Source organism: Cheilinus undulatus, linkage group 21 (assembly GCF_018320785.1).
Source record: "Cheilinus undulatus linkage group 21, ASM1832078v1, whole genome shotgun sequence".
Classification (NCBI taxonomy): domain Eukaryota; kingdom Metazoa; phylum Chordata; class Actinopteri; order Labriformes; family Labridae; genus Cheilinus; species Cheilinus undulatus.
Window position 1 is genome coordinate 524,816 of NC_054885.1, and position 19,105 is coordinate 543,920.

The 19,105-nt window shown below is 35.6% G+C and overlaps 1 protein-coding gene across 2 annotated transcripts in view; it reads right to left on the reverse strand.

Moving 5' to 3' along the window:
• Window positions 1–893: 893 nt before the first annotated feature.
• The window catches only part of mmd (monocyte to macrophage differentiation-associated), a 20,150-nt gene continuing 1,938 nt past the window's right edge, over window positions 894–19,105 (reverse strand). For both annotated transcript variants that reach the window (XM_041778073.1, XM_041778074.1), the window contains exons 2-7: window positions 8,640–8,721; window positions 8,392–8,552; window positions 6,966–7,040; window positions 6,781–6,882; window positions 4,426–4,495; window positions 894–3,616 (exon numbers count right to left, since the gene is read on the reverse strand). In XM_041778073.1, the coding sequence (XP_041634007.1) occupies window positions 3,413–3,616; window positions 4,426–4,495; window positions 6,781–6,882; window positions 6,966–7,040; window positions 8,392–8,552; window positions 8,640–8,721 (694 nt within the window). In that variant the 3' untranslated portion in view covers window positions 894–3,412. The remainder of the gene's footprint in view (window positions 3,617–4,425; window positions 4,496–6,780; window positions 6,883–6,965; window positions 7,041–8,391; window positions 8,553–8,639; window positions 8,722–19,105) is intronic.

Consider the following 19,105-nt stretch of genomic DNA (forward strand, 5'->3'; position numbering starts at 1 on the left):
CCTGGAATATTTACGAGATTTACAGAGAAATAATCCTGGAATATTTACGAGATTTAAAGAGAAATAATCCTGGATTACTTATGAGGATTTAAGAGAAATAAACCCGGAATATCTTTAAATTTAAAGAGAAATATTCCTGAAATATTTATGAGGTTTACAGAGAAATAATCCTGGAATATTTATGAGGATCAAAGAGAAATAATCCTGGAATATTTATGAGGATTAAAGAGAAATAAACCGGGAATATCTTTAATAATTAAAGAGAAATATTCCTGAAATATTTATAATTAAGAGAAATAATCCTGGAATATCTCTGATAATTTAAGATTAAATAATCCTGAAATATTTATAATTAAAGAGAAATAATCCTGGAATATCTCTTAATAATTAAAGAGAAATAATTCCTGGAATATCTCTGATGATTAAAGATTAAATAAACCTGAATATCTCTTAATAATTAAAGATTAAATAATCCTGGAATATTTGATAATTAAGATTAAATAATCCTGGAATATTTATGAGGATTAAAGAGAAATAAACCGGGAATATCTTTAATAATTAAAGAGAAATATTCCTGAAATATTTATGAGGTTTAAAGAGAAATAAACCCGGAATATCTTTAAATTTAAAGAGAAATATTCCTGAAATATTTATGAGGTTTACAGAGAAATAATCCTGGAATATTTACAAGATTTAAAGAGAAATAATCCTGGAATGTCTTTAAAATTTGAAGAGAAATTATCCTTGAATATCTTTAAAATTAGAGAAAATAATCCTGGAATATCTTTGTAATAATAAGACAAATAATCTTGGAATATCTTTAATAATTAAAGACAAATAATCCTAAATAATCTTTTAAATTTAAAGAGAAATAATCCTGAAATATCTTTAATAATTAAATAGAAATAATCCTGGAATATCTTTGTAATATAAAGACAAATAATCTTGGAATATCTTTCATTATCAAAGAAAATAATCCTAAAATATCTTTAAAATTCAAAGAGAAATAATCCTGGAATATATTTAAACATTAAAGAGAAATTACCCTGCAATATTGCTAAGATATAAAGAGAAACAATCATAAATTATCTTTACAATTTACAGAGAAATAATCCTGGATTTTATTTTTATTTTAAAGATAAATAATGCTGGATTGTCTCTTAGCATCTCGTCTAAATAATCCCAGAATATCTTTAATTTTTGAAGAGAAGCAACCCTCACATCCTTGTCATGTACTTTAAGATCTAGTTTCGGATGTTTTCAGTTTAGATTTTTATAGATTTTCATTAAATGCACTAAAGATCCACAGAATCGTTTATTTTCTGTCAAACATGGAGGTCTGGAGCAGCTTAGAACCAGGATTATACCTGGGTCCTGTAACTGTAGGGTTCAGGACCCAGGGCTCCTTAAATCCATGGTTTTATCGCCTGTAGTTGACGCTAGTGAACAATGATTTAAATATTAACTTTAATGGTGTTCCTCATGCCGGGCCCTGATCTTCCTCCTGTAGGACTGAAATCAAACATTCAGAAAAAAACAGAACCAGAAAAACCAGAGAACTGTTTTTGGATGAGATCGGTTCAAAATGGATCACTGTAAAAACAACAACAACGTTAAACTACCAGAAATAAAAATAAAGTCTTTTCCTCGTGGTTTGGTTTGTTTCTGACACCTTCAAGTGGATCAGACTCAAACTGAGGCCCGGGCTGACCTGGATCACTTTTAGAACTAAAGTCTCCACCAAACGGGGACCGGACTGAGAATTTAGTAAGATCTGATTTAGTCTCTAACACTGGGAAAGCTCTCATTAGAAGTCTGGGGGTCTTTGGCTTGTGTTTTTAAATAAACCTGTTAAATCTGTATCAAAAATATCACAGACGCGTCTTCATCATATCCCAGCATCCATTGCAGCGCCTCCATCATTCCTGTCTTAAATCTCCACCCTGTGAACAATCTGACATGGAATGTGTTTGGTTCACATGGTAAAAAAGTCTATCAAACGTGTCAGGATCTCCTGGACCACCGCAGTAAAAACGGCCTCCCTGGCTGTGATTGGACGTTTAAAAAACAGCTTCACAAACAGCCCCGCCTCCACGGTAGAAAACAGTAAACATTTCCTTGTCGTTGTGTCGTAAACTTTACGGCTGTCGCTGCAGCTTCGGGGGGGGGTGACTGGCATTGGTCAAGACTGGAGGAGGGCGTCAGTTAGGAGTGGAGGAGGGCATTGGCCATGAGTGGAGGAGGGCGTCGGTCATGACTGCAGGAGGGCGTCAGTTATGAAAGGAGAAGGGCGTCTGTCATGAGTGGAGGAGGGCGTCATTCATGAGTGGAGGAGGGCGTCGGTCATGAGTGTAGGAGGGTGTCAGTCTTGAATGGAGGAGGTCAATCATGAATGGAGGATGTCGTCGGTCATGAATGGAGGATGTCGTCGGTCATGAATGGAGGATGTCGTCGGTCATGAATGGAGGAGGGCGTCGGTCATGAATGGAGGATGTCGTCGGTCATGAATGGAGGAGGGCGTCGGTCATGAATGGAGGATGTCGTCGGTCATGAATGGAGGAGGGCGTCGGTCATGAATGGAGGATGTCGTCGGTCATGAATGGAGGAGGGTGTCTTTCATGAATGGAGGAGGGCGTCAGTCATGAATGGAGGAGGGCGTCGGTCATGAATGGAGGAGGAGGTCAATCATGAATGGAGGATGTCGTCGGTCACGAATGGAGGATGTCATCGGTCATGAATGGAGAAGGGCGTCGTTCATGAATGGAGGATGTCGTTGGTCACGAATGGAGGATGTCATCGGTCATGAATGGAGAAGGGCGTCGTTCATGAATGGAGGATGTCGTCGGTCATGAATGGAGGAGGGCGTCGTTCATGAATGGAGGAGGGCGTCGGGCATGAATGGAGGAGGGCATCGGTCATGAATGGAGGAGGGCATCGGTCATGAGTGTAGGAGGGTGTCGATCTTGAATGTAGGAGGTCAATCATGAATGGAGGAGGGCATCGGTCATGAATGGAGGAGGGCGTCGGTCATGAGTGTAGGAGGGTGTCGGTCTTGAACGGAGGAGGTCAATCATGAATGGAGGATGTCGTCGGTCATGAATGGAGGATGTCGTCGGTCATGAATGGAGGATGTCGTCGGTCATGAATGGAGGAGGGCGCCGGTCATGAATGGAGGAGGGCGTCGGTCATGAATGGTGGAGGGCGTCGGTCATGAGTGTAGGAGGGTGTCGGTCTTGAACGGAGGAGGTCAATCATGAATGGAGGATGTCGTCGGTCATGAATGGAGGAGGGCGTCGGTCATGAATGGAGGAGGGCGTCGGTCATGAATGGAGGAGGGCGTCGGTCATGAATGGAGGAGGGTGTCGGTCTTGAATGGAGGAGGGCGTCGGTCATAAGTGTAGGAGGGCGTCGGTCATGTCTGGAGGAGGGTGTCAAGACTGGGGGCCTTGTAGAGGTATTTCCAGATGGCGTAATAGTGAACTGCTGCAGCCAGTGCCACAAACACGTGCCAGATGGCGTGGGCGAAGGGGATGACGCCGTCACTCTTGAAGAAGAAAACACCGAGGCAGTAGATGAGCCCGCCCCAGGCCAGCTCATGGAGCCCCTCGGTGTTACTCTGGAAGACAAACAGACGTGGCGTTTAGGTCAACCGTCCTGCTGGTTTTAATAAAATCCACCCATCAAACCAGCAATCACAAGCTCAGTGCTACAGTACATAGCAGAAATATATTTAAAATAACAGGAGCATTAAAAAGGCTAGGGACATGCAAAGTTTCTAAAAGAGAGAAAATGCAGTTACTAATGTGGTGTTCTATACTGAAATCTGTACACTAGTTATTATGGTTCACAGTTAACAGGACACTTTGTTTAACTAAATAAATCTTATATAATATTCTCCTGAAGACGCTCTGGACAGCAGCAATCCTGCATTTACTACTGAGAGGCTGGAGGACCAGTGAGAGCCACTAGAGGGCAGCACAGACTCAGAGTCCACTCTAATCAGGACAGTAACTGTAAAGCTTTGATAAATCTGCTCTTTATACAACATTAGATTAATGTTTAACTATTTTTATACCACAGGTCACTGTGTGCTGAATGTTTGAAGAGACCAAACTCAGAAAGGTTTGTCTTTAAGCTCTGTTTAGATTTTTATGGAGAAAAATCAAAGAGAAGTGATCAATGATGGTTCAGGACATGCAGATAAAGCACAGAGGTGAATACAGGCTGAGATTTCCTTCATCCTAATTGGCTGGTGTTCAGCCCTCAATAGTCTCATGTGTTTTCATGACTTCCTTCTACTTTTTAAATCTACATCTACTAAACTTCCTAAAAGGCTGATCCAGTAAAGTCACAGCTCATGAACGCGGTGATAGAGATACCACAGAGGAAGAACAAACACCGCCATGTCTGAATATTAATATTTACCATCGATGTCACCACGGATGCAGGGAAGAAACCCATGGTCAGGTAGAAGGCCAGCTCCACTAATTTATACCTGAGAAGACAGAAACACAACGGGTTAACTCAGAGGTAGACGTGACAAAAAGACAATGACCACAATAAAGAAGGATTTAGGAGCTGAAAGGCATCAAACAGAGCAGACAAAGGATTTTTACAGCACTTTAGGATGGTTTAGGTGGATTGTTCCTGTGATACCTCACTTTTTTTTAATATCAGGGCTCAATCATGTTGGAAACATTGATCTTGTGATATTTTTTTATTTCTGCAACATAAACTGTGATTTATTTTATTATAAGGGAATCATTCTCAGATAAATACAGAGTATTTTTATATGCAATTTTAACCAAACAGTTGGATTTTTCTCTTATTTGGGTCTTGAAGTCATTTAAGGTCCTGACCTGGCTGAGGAGCCCTGTGAATGTAAATAATAAAACCAGAGCTGTTAGGTGAACAATCACAGGTACATGCATGCTGTTAGGATTCATCAGCACTGCACTACGGTGCAGCTGATATCAGAGAACTCATTTAAGACACCCCCCCAACACACACACCGACCGTCTGCCTCCAGCCTCGTGCCAGTGTATCTGTGACAGCAGCAGCATTTTTACATGCTTGGACACCAACTCTACTGCACAATGATGAGTGGACTACTGATGGTGAAATCAGACATAAAAACAGGACAACTTGTTCCACTGATTTTCAAAGAAAGCAGGAGTGGCAGCCAGACGTGCTTCAGCACATGTAACCATCACAAAATTATCATTCAGACTCTCCAGATACCAACTCTGACTCTTTCCAGCTGTTTAAAGTGTTTGTCTCTTTGGTTTAATCTTCTATCAAACTTACAAAATATAATTTGGGTTCAACAAACTATAAAATGTCCAACCCAACCATAAGGGGGGGCAACGAGAGTACTGCAGACATCTTTAGTGAACTGAACATGCGATGCATTCACATCTAACAGCATGACTTTAAAAAACAAAGAGTTAATGCCCAATGTCTGACCCAGAAAATACCACAAAGATGTTCAACCCATCCTGTAAATCCACACCCTCATGTCCACAGTGCTCCGCTCAGTTTTGCTCCAACCAAAGGCCTTGTGAGTCCAGGCCTCGTGTTTGGATGCTCCATGCGCTCTCTTCCCTGGTTTGGTCTTTCTGCTCTGCATGGACTGACGTGTTTTTGCAGGAGGATCTGCTGAAACTAGACTTTTGAATATCACAAGCAAAGACTGAGTAGAAAGGAGAGATTTGCTCCAGTGTTTATGATGCACAGACTGAGTATGTGGAATCTGAGGGTCAGACTCAAAGCAAAGAAAGCTAATGCTTCTTCCTCTTATAGATATCTCTGTTTTTTCATTTGTTTAAACATAAATGTCTAAGATTAGCTGCTACTTTGTTCAGGACAGTCTACATCAGCGGTTGTGGTGTGGCGAGGCACACTGGTGGGCCTTGAGACAAGTCTAGGTGTGCCTTGGGGATTTGGCTGGGCCCCTGAAAAACCCCAGAGAATGGACCCTCCCCAGTTGATTTATTGATGAGTGTGTGTGTTGGATCAGTAGCATTGGTGCTAGCATCCTGGCTAACAGCCACCTCATTTGGCAAGCTATTATTGAGCTGAAACTGGTGTTGAAATTATTAATTCATGCTATTTTTTACCAAGTTAACCAATTTTTCTACCCATTTTGACATATTTTGAAAACTTTTGAAAACCATTTTTGCTTCTTTTTTTTTTTGCAATTTTGCAACTTTATTTAATAATTCTGACCCATTTTTGCTACTTTGGCCGTTTTTTTGCCTACTTTCTGCCACTTGTAACTTATTTTGTCACCTTTCTGACACGTTCAACCCATTTTTGCCACCTTCTTGCCAATTTTCACTCACTTTGCCTTTGTTTGGCCTCTTTTTGCCCATTCCTGCCCATTTTTAATCCCTTTTAACCCTTTATAACCACCTTTTTCACAATGTTAAACTGTTTTTGGCCACTTGTTACCCATTTTTGCCACTTTCAACATATTTTTGCCACTTTTAACCCATTTTTTTGGCCCCTTGTACAATTGTTACCCATTTTTGACTATGTCTTGCCACTTTTTGCCTACTTTTGCCACCCCCAGTTGGCTGTGACCCAGAAACCTCTCCCCTTTATCCCTCTTATGGGCCACCTTGACTGTTAAATTAGTCTAATTTCTACTGATAATAATAAATAATACATGGCATGCCTTGAGATTTTGGCCTTACCTTGGGTGTGCCTTGGGCGACCAAAGTTTGAAAACCACTCGTCTACATAATGTGAATACAGAAGGAGCACGTATGAACTCACTTTTCATGGTAGTTGAAGACATAAATGGTTCCAGCAGCAGCCATGAGCCAAACAAACCATCGCATATGTGCAGCTAGAGGACCCAGCTCTCGCAGGTTCAACCTGAGCAGGAAAATACAAATATTTCACTTTAATTCATTAATAATGCCACTACCAGAAAGCTCGTTCATCAGTGTGAGCCTCACCAAGGTGTGTAGGAGGCAGCGATGAAGAAGTAGATGACGACTCGGTCACACATGTGGAAACACTGCTCCATGGACCTGACACAAACAGAGGGGTCAGAGGTCATCTCTGGTTATTCATGGCCATGTGTTTACAAAAGATTAATATCATAATTTCACCGGGAAAACCCAGCGACTCAACAGGAAGTCAGGCAGACATGACAAAGCCACAGAGGCTGCTAAATTCAAACATTGTGCTCAAGAGTTCAGGTTGTTGAGGCCGTCTTAAACAAGTGGACCAGACTTTGGGGTCAAGTGTACTTGGATCCAGGCCCAGGTCTCTAATGTGACCCACTAAAAAGATTTTCTGCATCTTTTCCTGTGTAAATACATGTTATATTATCTGCACCAGTTATAGAAGCCCTGCTGATTTAATAGCTTATCAAATAATATGCATGATCTTATTCTATTTAGAGAAATGATGTTTTAAATTAAACACAGAATGATGCAGAAATCAGAAATGGTTCTCACGAAATCTAAAACCAAACTATCACAGCCACAGAGAGGAACTAGAGCATGCAGAGACAAAGACAGCCTCATCACCAGTGACAGATCTTTAAGTTGTTTCCTGTTGTGGACACTTCTGATGTTCAAGGTTTTGAACCACAGATTAGTGACGGCTGCTCAGCTGCTTTAGCTGGAAATGTCATGAACAGAAACACAGACTGAGACCACCATGTCTGTCTGTGTCCTCCTGAAAGATACGTGCAGGTAGGTCATCCCTGTATATACTCTAAATGTGTATGATTCATGACAGCTGGTACCAGGGCGTGTCAGCCTGCCAGGACCGGCTGCTGAGAAGCATCCCCGCAGCACGATGCTGCTGAGAAGCATCCCCGCAGCACTGCGCTGCTGAGAAGCATCCCCGCAGCACGATGCTGCTGAGAAGCATCCCCGCAGCACGATGCTGCTGAGAAGCATCCCCGCAGCACGATGCTGCTGAGAAGCATCCCCGCAGCACGATGCTGCTGAGAAGCATCCCCACAGCACGGTGCTGCTGAGAAGCAACCCCACAGCATGATGCTGCCACCAGCGTGCTCCACAGTGGGGATGGTGTGTTTGTGGTGATGTCAGTGTTTGGCGTCTTGTCTGATGGTCTCAAAGCTCCATTCTGGTCTCATCAGACCAAAGAACTTTCTTCCTCTTGACCATGGAGTCTCCCACAGTCCTTCTGGTGAACTCTAGTCCAGATTGAATCTGAGTTTTCTTCTACAGTGTCTCTCTTTGCCACTCTCCCATAAATTAGTAGACAGTTATGGACATGTTTAACTTATTGTGCCCGTTTTGCAGCTATCCATGGCCAGGTCCTCCTTTAAAAGACAGATCCCAAAGGGACTGACCTGCTCAAATAAAGGCTGGATAATTTAGAAACTAGACCTGCTGTCCTCACCTCAGGTGGCTCTTCTTCCAGGTGATGATGTGAAACACGGTGGAGACGAGGAAGAGCGCACACAGGCCCATGCCGTACACCCAGGCGGTGATTCTCTCCCAGCCGTTATCAGACAGACGATGAAGCAGCGCCATGCCCACGAAGGCCGGTATGATGAGGAGCTGCAGGAGCAAAACCCACCACGACATTAAAGATTTATAGAACAGAGATCATGTTGTGTGCATTAAAAATGAATCCAAACCACTTACAGCATGAGTGTAGCAGTTAGCGGCGTGCTCGTAGCAGGTCGGCTGATAGCGGCAGTTAGCAGAGGCTCGTCTGTTCATGAACCTGAAACACAGAAACATGAATAAATGAAGAGAAAGGACAGGGAGAGGAGGATTCAGATTTATACTGCTGCTTTCTCAGGGTGCACTGACGTTGTCAAGCATGTTTGAAGCTCAGTTTAACCAGAGTTAGTGCTCTGTTTGCTTCCTCTGCCATGACACGGTTAAAAGAGGTTTCTGCACGGTATGGTCGCACAAGCACAGGTGCACAACATGGTATGAAGTATAATCAATTCCACCATACTTTTCTATATTTAACTCTACTTAAACCCAACCCAACCTAAACCAAGCAACTTTATCTGCCCACTAAAACAAGATAATAGGGATTTTATAAGTGCTCATTTTGCCTATGAATGTAAATGGAGCGTTCCCTCCTCTACAGCAGCGGTTGTGCTCTCACTTTAATTTAAGTGAGGAGCAGAGGGAGCCATGGGAAATACTCGGGTAAGGTTTGAAAAGAGAGAGCACTACAGCGTGCTCGTAAAGAGTGATTGTGTCAAATTATTCTAATCTTAATATCCATCAACAGAACTGTGGTTAGGATTTTTGTGCTATGAGTGCATGCCAAAAAAATCAGCTGTTTCAAATATGATCTGACAGAAAACCTTAAAAAGATAAAGACAGGAACGCGTCCAAATCCTGTAAAAGTAACCAGGATGTAAAATAATGTTTTTGGTAACCAATCATTAGTAAAACTGCCACATTTATCTCATCACTGGTGCAAATTTCAAGCCCTGCAAGATGTTCACATCTGAGGGATTCACCTAAAGCACTGATCATCAACTGGCGGCCCGGGGGCCATATCAGGCCCCCCAAAGCTTCTTGTCCGGCCCCTGAAAGATCGTTAAATTCAGAAGAGGAGGAAAAGGAGATGTTGTGGTTTTAGAGTATCCTTTGGCTTTAAATGTCTGCAGCTGTTAAGTCAATCCCACAAACCATTAGTATTGAAATAGTTTTAGAATGACTGAACAGTTGGTCTGTTTTTACTGACATTTACTGTCATAATTAGTAGATATTCAAAAAAGGGTTAAGGTTGGCAGAAGTGCTGCAAAAATGACCTGATTAAGTGGGGAAAATGGGTTGTGGCGTGGCATAAAGGGACAAAAAATGGCAGAAAAAGTTGTGAAAAGAAGTTAAAATGTGGCAAAAATTGGTAAAAGGGGAAAAACGGGGCAAAAAATTGGTTACAAATGACAAAAAACAGTGTAAAAAGTAATGAAAAGGGGTTAAAAAGTGGCAAAAACTGGAGAAAAGTGGCAAAATGGATAAGAGTGGCACAAAGGGGATAAAACGCGCAGGAAACGTGGTTCAAATGGGGTTAAAATCTTGGGAAAAATTGGGTTAAAGAGGCAAAAAGAGGGTTAAAAGTGTCGAAAATGAGTTAATACCGGTGCTAAATCACAACTGGGGAGGGCCCATTCTCTGGGGTTTTCAGGGGTCCAGCCAGTCCTGCTGTCAGACCTGTCCCCTTGTGGCCATTATAGATAACAGGGATCGATCTCACTGGTAATGACTAAAAATGTCCTGCATTTTTAATGACAATACAAATACTACTACAAGAATATTTCAATCAGACCAAAACATTTCTTTAATTTTTGTTCATGGGAAAGTCCGGTCCAGAAAACAGACCACTCTGAAGTAGGGCTGGGCAATTACAGCAAAAATCTAAATCACGATTAATTTAACTTTTTCCCTAGGTTACGATTAATGAACGATTATTCCACCCCTAACCTCTGACTCGGTTCTGTAAATATCTGTAGAATCTTAAAACAACTGAAAGGAACATGCACAGATTAACAATTCATGGTTATTTGTTGAAACATTTGGAATCAAAACACACATCAGCTGAAATGAAAATGTTTGTCATAAAAAGTCCAATTTTTCCAAGAAAAGGGGAAAAAATTGAAATAACTGCCAAGGCAGGTCTATGTCAGTTAGAGGCTTTAAATGTTGGTTTTGATTATTTTTTGATGAATTGCCCAGCTCTACTCTGAAGGGCATGCCAGTGGTTTAATGAGTTTCTGTTGCGTTTGCTCTCCACCTGACTATCCAAATCAGCGAAGTGTGCAGCGTCTCTGATGTTGATGCATTTAACCAGAAAACAGTGGGACACTTTAAACATTCTCCCTTTCCAGCAACCAGAGCAGATGTAGTCAGGAATGAGGCCATAATTCTGCAGCAGCACACCCTGACCTGGAAGAACAGTACGTCTAAAACATGATGCAAAATCTCCTGGAAAACACGCTGGCCACAAACACGTCTGACTACAAGACCCCCAAAGTCTGTAGTTAAAGAGGCTGTGCCTGTATCTGGATGTCCAGATGTCAGCAGGGTCGCTGAAACTATCCTCTGACTGAATGCTGGACCATGGTTCAGGTCTAGATGAAGACTGACGTCTTGGCCGATGTTGAATCTAGGGCTGAACGATTTAGGAAAATAATCTAATTGCGATTTTTTTACCCAATATTGCAATTTAATATGCAATTATTCATCAAGTTCCTCATCTCATGTATTTTACAACAAAAACAAGCAATAATTAATTCTGTACTTTAACCAAAACAATGTCAGATTAAACCAGGGCTGGACAATTTTGAAAAATATCTACTTGTGATGATTTTGACTCATTTTGCAAATTGGATATGAACTGTTGTATTAAAGGGAGAAATATTAATTACAACTCTTATATTTAACAAGAAAAACAGACAAAATGAGGAAAATAGGATTTTTTAATACACTATTCTAAAAATATGCCCCTAAAATGATTGCATGATATATAAAGGCATAATGACTTTGCTGCACAAAAAACTTTTAAACTGGTATTCTGACACAAATTTCAGGCTAAAGAAATATTGCACCTGTTGCGATTTGAAAATTGCAGCAGCCATGTTGGGGTTTGATCTCATTTGCGATTAATTGCCCAGCTTAGTTGAATCTATTTTAGATGTCATGACTTTTTATAAAAACATTTACAGCTGGTTTTTCACCTTCTACACCAACTCCAATAAAACGCTTCTGGTACTTCCTGTTCTACCCTGGAAATACCTGGAAGGCTCGACCGCCCTGATTCTCTATCGTCTCTGGAAATGTTAGAAAATATTTACTGTTAAAAAAAGGTTAGAAAATATTTACTGTTAAAAAAAGGTTAGAAAATATTTACTGTAAAAAAAGGAGGTTAGAAAATATTAACTGTAAAAAAAGGAGGTTAGAAAATATTTACTGTAAAAAAGGTTAGAAAATATTTACTGTAAAAAAAGGTTAGAAAATATTTACTGTTAAAAAAAGGTTAGAAAATATTAACTGTAAAAAAAGGAGGTTAGAAAATATTTACTGTAAAAAAGGTTAGAAAATATTTACTGTAAAGAAAGGAGGTTAGAAAATATTAACTGTAAAAAAGGTTAGAAAATATTTACTGTAAAAAAAGGAGGTTAGAAAATATTAACTGTAAAAAAGGTTAGAAAATATTTACTGTAAAAAAAGGTTAGAAAATATTTACTGTAAAAAAAGGAGGTTAGAAAATATTAACTGTAAAAAAGGTTAGAAAATATTTACTGTAAAAAAAGGAGGTTAGAAAATATTTACTTTAAAAAAGGTTAGAAAATATTTACTGTAAAAAAAGGAGGTTAAAAAATATTTACTGTAAAAAAAGGAGGTTAGAAAATATTAACTGTAAAGAAAGGTTAGAAAATATTTACTGTAAAGAAATGTTAGAAAATATTTACTGTTAAAAAAGGAGGTTAGAAAATATTTACTGTAAAAAAGGTTAGAAAATATTTACTGTAAAAAAAGGTTAGAAAATATTTACTGTAAAAAAAGGAGGTTAGAAAATATTAACTGTAAAAAAGGTTAGAAAATATTTACTGTAAAAAAAGGAGGTTAGAAAATATTAACTGTAAAAAAGGTTAGAAAATATTTACTGTAAAAAAAGGAGGTTAGAAAATATTAACTGTAAAAAAGGTTAGAAAATATTTACTGTAAAAAAAGGAGGTTAGAAAATATTAACTGTAAAAAAGGTTAGAAAATATTTACTGTAAAAAAAGGAGGTTAGAAAATATTAACTGTAAAAAAGGTTAGAAAATATTTACTGTAAAAAAAGGTTAGAAAATATTTACTGTAAAAAAAGGAGGTTAGAAAATATTAACTGTAAAAAAGGTTAGAAAATATTTACTGTAAAAAAAGGTTAGAAAATATTTACTGTAAAAAAAGGAGGTTAGAAAATATTAACTGTAAAAAAGGTTAGAAAATATTTACTGTAAAAAAAGGAGGTTAGAAAATATTTACTGTAAAAAAAGGAGGTTAGAAAATATTTACTTTAAAAAAGGTTAGAAAATATTTACTGTAAAAAAAGGAGGTTAAAAAATATTTACTGTAAAAAAAGGAGGTTAGAAAATATTAACTGTAAAAAAGGTTAGAAAATATTTACTGTAAAGAAATGTTAGAAAATATTTACTGTTAAAAAAGGAGGTTAGAAAATATTTACTGTAAAGAAATGTTAGAAAATATTTACTGTTAAAAAAGGAGTTTAGAAAATATTAACTGTAAAAAAGGTTAGAAAATATTTACTGTAAAAAAAGGTTAGAAAATATTTACTGTAAAAAAAGGAGGTTAGAAAATATTTACTTAAAAAAGGTTAGAAAATATTTACTGTAAAGAAAGGTTAGAAAATATTTACTGTAAAGAAAGGTTAGAAAATATTTACTGTAAAGAAAGGTTAGAAAATATTAACTGTAAAGAAAGGTCAGAAAATATTTACTGTAAAGAAAGGTTAGAAAATATTTACTGTAAAGAAAGATTAGAAAATATTTACTGTAAAAAAGGTTAGAAAATATTTACTGTAAAAAAATGTTAGAAAATATTTACTGTAAAGAAAGGTTAGAAAATATTTACTGAAAAGAAAGGTTAGAAAATATTTACTGTAAAAAAGGTTAGAAAATATTTACAGTAAAAAAGGTTAGAAAGTATTTACAGTAAAAAAGGGAGGTTAAAAAATATTTACTGTAAAAAAAGGAGGTTAGAAAATATTAACTGTAAAGAAAGGTTAGAAAATATTTACTGTAAAGAAAGGTCAGAAAATATTTACTGTAAAGAAAGGTTAGAAAATATTTACTGTAAAAAAGGTTAGAAAATATTTTCAGTAAAAAAAGGTTAGAAAATATTTACTGTAAAAAAAGGAGGTCAGAAATATTTACTGTAAAAAAGGTTAGAAAATATTTTCAGTAAAAAAAGGTTAGAAAATATTTACTGTGAAAAAAGGAGGTTAGAAATATTTACTGTAAAAAAGGTTAGAACATATTTACTGTAAAGAAAGGTTAGAAAATATTTACAGTAAAAAAAGGAGGTTAGAAAATATTTACTGTAAAAAAGGTTAGAAATTATTTACAGTAAAAAAAGGGTTAGAAAATATTTACTGTAAAAAAAGGTTAGAAAGTATTCACTGTAAAGAAAGGTTAGAAAGTATTTACTGCAAAGGAAGGGTAGAAAGTATTCACTGTAAAGGTTGGAAAGTGTTTACTGTAAAGGTTAGAAAGTATTCACTGTAAAGGTTAGAAAGTGTTTACTGTAAAGGTTAGAAAGTATTTACTGTAAAGGTTAGAAAGTATTTACTGTAAAGGTTAGAAAGTATTTACTGCAAAGGAAGGTTAGAAAGTATTCACTGTAAAGGTTAGAAAGTATTCACTGTAAAGGTTAGAAAGTGTTTACTGTAAAGGTTAGAAAGTGTTTACTGTAAAGGTTAGAAAGTATTTACTGTAAAGGTTAGAAAGTGTTTACTGTAAAGGTTAGAAAGTGTTTACTGTAAAGGTTAGAAAGTATTTACTGTAAGGGTTAGAAAGTGTTTACTGTAAAGGTTAGAAAGTGTTTACTGTAAAGGTTAGAAAGTATTTACTGTAAAGGTTAGAAAGTATTTACTGTAAAGGTTAGAAAGTATTCACTGTAAAGGTTAGAAAGTATTCACTGTAAAGGTTAGAAAGTGTTAACTGTAAAGAAAGGTTAGAAAATATTTACTGTAAAGAAAGGTTAGAAAATATTTACTGTAAAGAAAGGTTAGAAAATATTAACTGTAAAGAAAGGTCAGAAAATATTTACTGTAAAGAAAGGTTAGAAAATATTTACTGTAAAAAAGGTTAGAAAATATTTACTGTAAAAAAATGTTAGAAAATATTTACTGTAAAGAAAGGTTAGAAAATATTTACTGAAAAGAAAGGTTAGAAAATATTTACTGTAAAAAAGGTTAGAAAATATTTACAGTAAAAAAGGTTAGAAAGTATTTACAGTAAAAAAGGGAGGTTAAAAAATATTTACTGTAAAAAAAGGAGGTTAGAAAATATTAACTGTAAAGAAAGGTTAGAAAATATTTACTGTAAAGAAAGGTCAGAAAATATTTACTGTAAAGAAAGGTCAGAAAATATTTACTGTAAAAAAGGTTAGAAAATATTTTCAGTAAAAAAAGGTTAGAAAATATTTACTGTAAAAAAAGGAGGTCAGAAATATTTACTGTAAAAAAGGTTAGAAAATATTTTCAGTAAAAAAAGGTTAGAAAATATTTACTGTGAAAAAAGGAGGTTAGAAATATTTACTGTAAAAAAGGTTAGAACATATTTACTGTAAAGAAAGGTTAGAAAATATTTACAGTAAAAAAAGGAGGTTAGAAAATATTTACTGTAAAAAAGGTTAGAAATTATTTACAGTAAAAAAAGGGTTAGAAAATATTTACTGTAAAAAAAGGTTAGAAAGTATTCACTGTAAAGAAAGGTTAGAAAGTATTTACTGCAAAGGAAGGGTAGAAAGTATTCACTGTAAAGGTTGGAAAGTGTTTACTGTAAAGGTTAGAAAGTATTCACTGTAAAGGTTAGAAAGTGTTTACTGTAAAGGTTAGAAAGTATTTACTGTAAAGGTTAGAAAGTATTTACTGTAAAGGTTAGAAAGTATTTACTGCAAAGGAAGGTTAGAAAGTATTCACTGTAAAGGTTAGAAAGTATTCACTGTAAAGGTTAGAAAGTGTTTACTGTAAAGGTTAGAAAGTATTCACTGTAAAGGTTAGAAAGTGTTTACTGTAAAGGTTAGAAAGTGTTTACTGTAAAGGTTAGAAAGTGTTTACTGTAAAGGTTAGAAAGTGTTTACTGTAAAGGTTAGAAAGTATTTACTGTAAGGGTTAGAAAGTGTTTACTGTAAAGGTTAGAAAGTGTTTACTGTAAGGGTTAGAAAGTGTTTACTGTAAAGGTTAGAAAGTGTTTACTGTAAAGGTTAGAAAGTATTTACTGTAAAGGTTAGAAAGTGTTTACTGTAAAGGTTAGAAAGTGTTTACTGTAAAGGTTAGAAAGTATTTACTGTAAGGGTTAGAAAGTGTTTACTGTAAAGGTTAGAAAGTGTTTACTGTAAAGGTTAGAAAGTATTTACTGTAAAGGTTAGAAAGTATTTACTGTAAAGGTTAGAAAGTATTCACTGTAAAGGTTAGAAAGTATTCACTGTAAAGGTTAGAAAGTGTTAACTGTAAAGGTTAGAAAGTATTCACTGTAAAGGTTAGAAAGTATTCACTGTAAAGGTTAGAAAGTATTCACTGTAAAGGTTAGAAAGTATTCACTGTAAAGGTTAGAAAGTATTTACTGTAAAGGTTAGAAAGTGTTTACTGTAAAGGTTAGAAAGTATTTACTGTAAAGGTTAGAAAGTATTTTCTGTAAAGGTTAGAAAGTATTTACTGTAAAGGTTAGAAAGTGTTTACTGTAAAGGTTAGAAAGTATTTACTGTAAAGGTTAGAAAGTGTTTACTGTAAAGGTTAGAAAGTGTTTACTGTAAAGGTTAGAAAGTGTTAACTGTAAAGGTCAGAAAGTATTTACTGTAAAGGTTAGAAAGTATTCACTGTAAAGGTTAGAAAGTGTTAACTGTAAAGGTTAGAAAGTATTTACTGTAAAGGTTAGAAAGTATTCACTGTAAAGGTTAGAAAGTGTTTACTGTAAAGGTTAGAAAGTATTCACTGTAAAGGTTAGAAAGTGTTTACTGTAAAGGTTAGAAAGTATTCACTGTAAAGGTTAGAAAGTATTCACTGTAAAGGTTAGAAAGTATTCACTGTAAAGGTTAGAAAGTATTTACTGTAAAGGTTAGAAAGTGTTTACTGTAAAGGTTAGAAAGTATTTACTGTAAAGGTTAGAAAGTATTTTCTGTAAAGGTTAGAAAGTATTTACTGTAAAGGTTAGAAAGTGTTTACTGTAAAGGTTAGAAAGTATTTACTGTAAAGGTTAGAAAGTGTTTACTGTAAAGGTTAGAAAGTGTTTACTGTAAAGGTTAGAAAGTGTTAACTGTAAAGGTCAGAAAGTATTTACTGTAAAGGTTAGAAAGTATTCACTGTAAAGGTTAGAAAGTGTTAACTGTAAAGGTTAGAAAGTGTTTACTGTAAAGGTTAGAAAGTATTCACTGTAAAGGTTAGAAAGTGTTTACTGTAAAGGTTAGAAAGTATTCACTGTAAAGGTTAGAAAGTGTTTACTGTAAAGGTTAGAAAGTATTTACTGTAAGGGTTAGAAAGTGTTTACTGTAAAGGTTAGAAAGTATTTACTGTAAAGGTTAGAAAGTGTTTACTGTAAAGGTTAGAAAGTATTTACTGTAAAGGTTAGAAAGTGTTTACTGTAAAGGTTAGAAAGTATTTACTGTAAAGGTTAGAAAGTGTTTACTGTAAAGGTTAGAAAGTGTTTACTGTAAAGGTTAGAAAGTGTTAACTGTAAAGGTCAGAAAGTATTTACTGTAAAGGTTAGAAAGTATTCACTGTAAAGGTTAGAAAGTGTTAACTGTAAAGGTTAGAAAGTATTTACTGTAAAGGTTAGAAAGTATTCACTGTAAAGGTTAGAAAGTGTTTACTGTAAAGGTTAGAAAGTATTCACTGTAAAGGTTAGAAAGTGTTTACTGTAAAGGTTAGAAAGTATTTACTGTAAGGGTTAGAAAGTGTTTACTGTAAAGGTTAGAAAGTATTCACTGTAAAGGTTAGAAAGTGTTTACTGTAAAGGTTAGAAAGTGTTTACTGTAAAGGTTAGAAAGTATTTACTGTAAAGGTTAGAAAGTGTTTACTGTAAAGGTTAGAAAGTGTTTACTGTAAAGGTTAGAAAGTATTCACTGTAAAGGTTAGAAAGTTTTCACTGTAAAGGTTAGAAAGTATTTACTGTAAAGGTTAGAAAGTATTCACTGTAAAGGTTAGAAAGTGTTTACTGTAAAGGTTAGAAAGTATTCACTGTAAAGGTTAGAAAGTATTCACTGTAAAGGTTAGAAAGTTTTCACTGTAAAGGTTAGAAAGTATTCACTGTAAAGGTTAGAAAGTATTCACTGTAAAGGTTAGAAAGTGTTTACTGTAAAGGTTAGAAAGTATTTACTGCAAAGGAAGGTTAGAAAGTATTCACTGTAAAGGTTAGAAAGTATTCACTGTAAAGGTTAGAAAGTGTTTACTGTAAAGGTTAGAAAGTATTCACTGTAAAGGTTAGAAAGTGTTTACTGTAAAGGTTAGAAAGTGTTTACTGTAAAGGTTAGAAAGTATTTACTGTAAAGGTTAGAAAGTATTTACTGTAAAGGTTAGAAAGTGTTTACTGTAAAGGTTAGAAAGTGTTTACTGTAAAGGTTAGAAAGTATTTACTGTAAAGGTTAGAAAGTGTTTACTGTAAAGGTTAGAAAGTGTTTACTGTAAAGGTTAGAAAGTATTTACTGTAAAGGTTAGAAAGTATTTACTGTAAAGGTTAGAAAGTATTCACTGTAAAGGTTAGAAAGTATTCACTGTAAAGGTTAGAAAGTGTTAACTGTAAAGGTTAGAAAGTATTCACTGTAAAGGTTAGAAAGTATTCACTGTAAAGGTTAGAAAGTATTCACTGTAAAGGTTAGAAAGTATTCACTGTAAAGGTTAGAAAGTATTTACTGTAAAGGTTAGAAAGTGTTTACTGTAAAGGTTAGAAAGTATTTACTGTAAAGGTTAGAAAGTGTTTACTGTAAAGGTTAGAAAGTGTTTACTGTAAAGGTTAGAAAGTGTTAACTGTAAAGGTCAGAAAGTGTTTACTGTAAAGGTTAGAAAGTATTCACTGTAAAGGTTAGAAAGTGTTAACTGTAAAGGTTAGAAAGTATTTACTGTAAAGGTTAGAAAGTATTCACTGTAAAGGTTAGAAAGTGTTTACTGTAAAGGTTAGAAAGTATTCACTGTAAAGGTTAGAAAGTGTTTACTGTAAAGGTTAGAAAGTATTTACTGTAAGGGTTAGAAAGTGTTTACTGTAAAGGTTAGAAAGTATTTACTGTAAAGGTTAGAAAGTGTTTACTGTAAAGGTTAGAAAGTGTTAACTGTAAAGGTTAGAAAGTATTTACTGTAAAGGTTAGAAAGTGTTTACTGTAAAGGTTAGAAAGTGTTTACTGTAAAGGTTAGAAAGTATTCACTG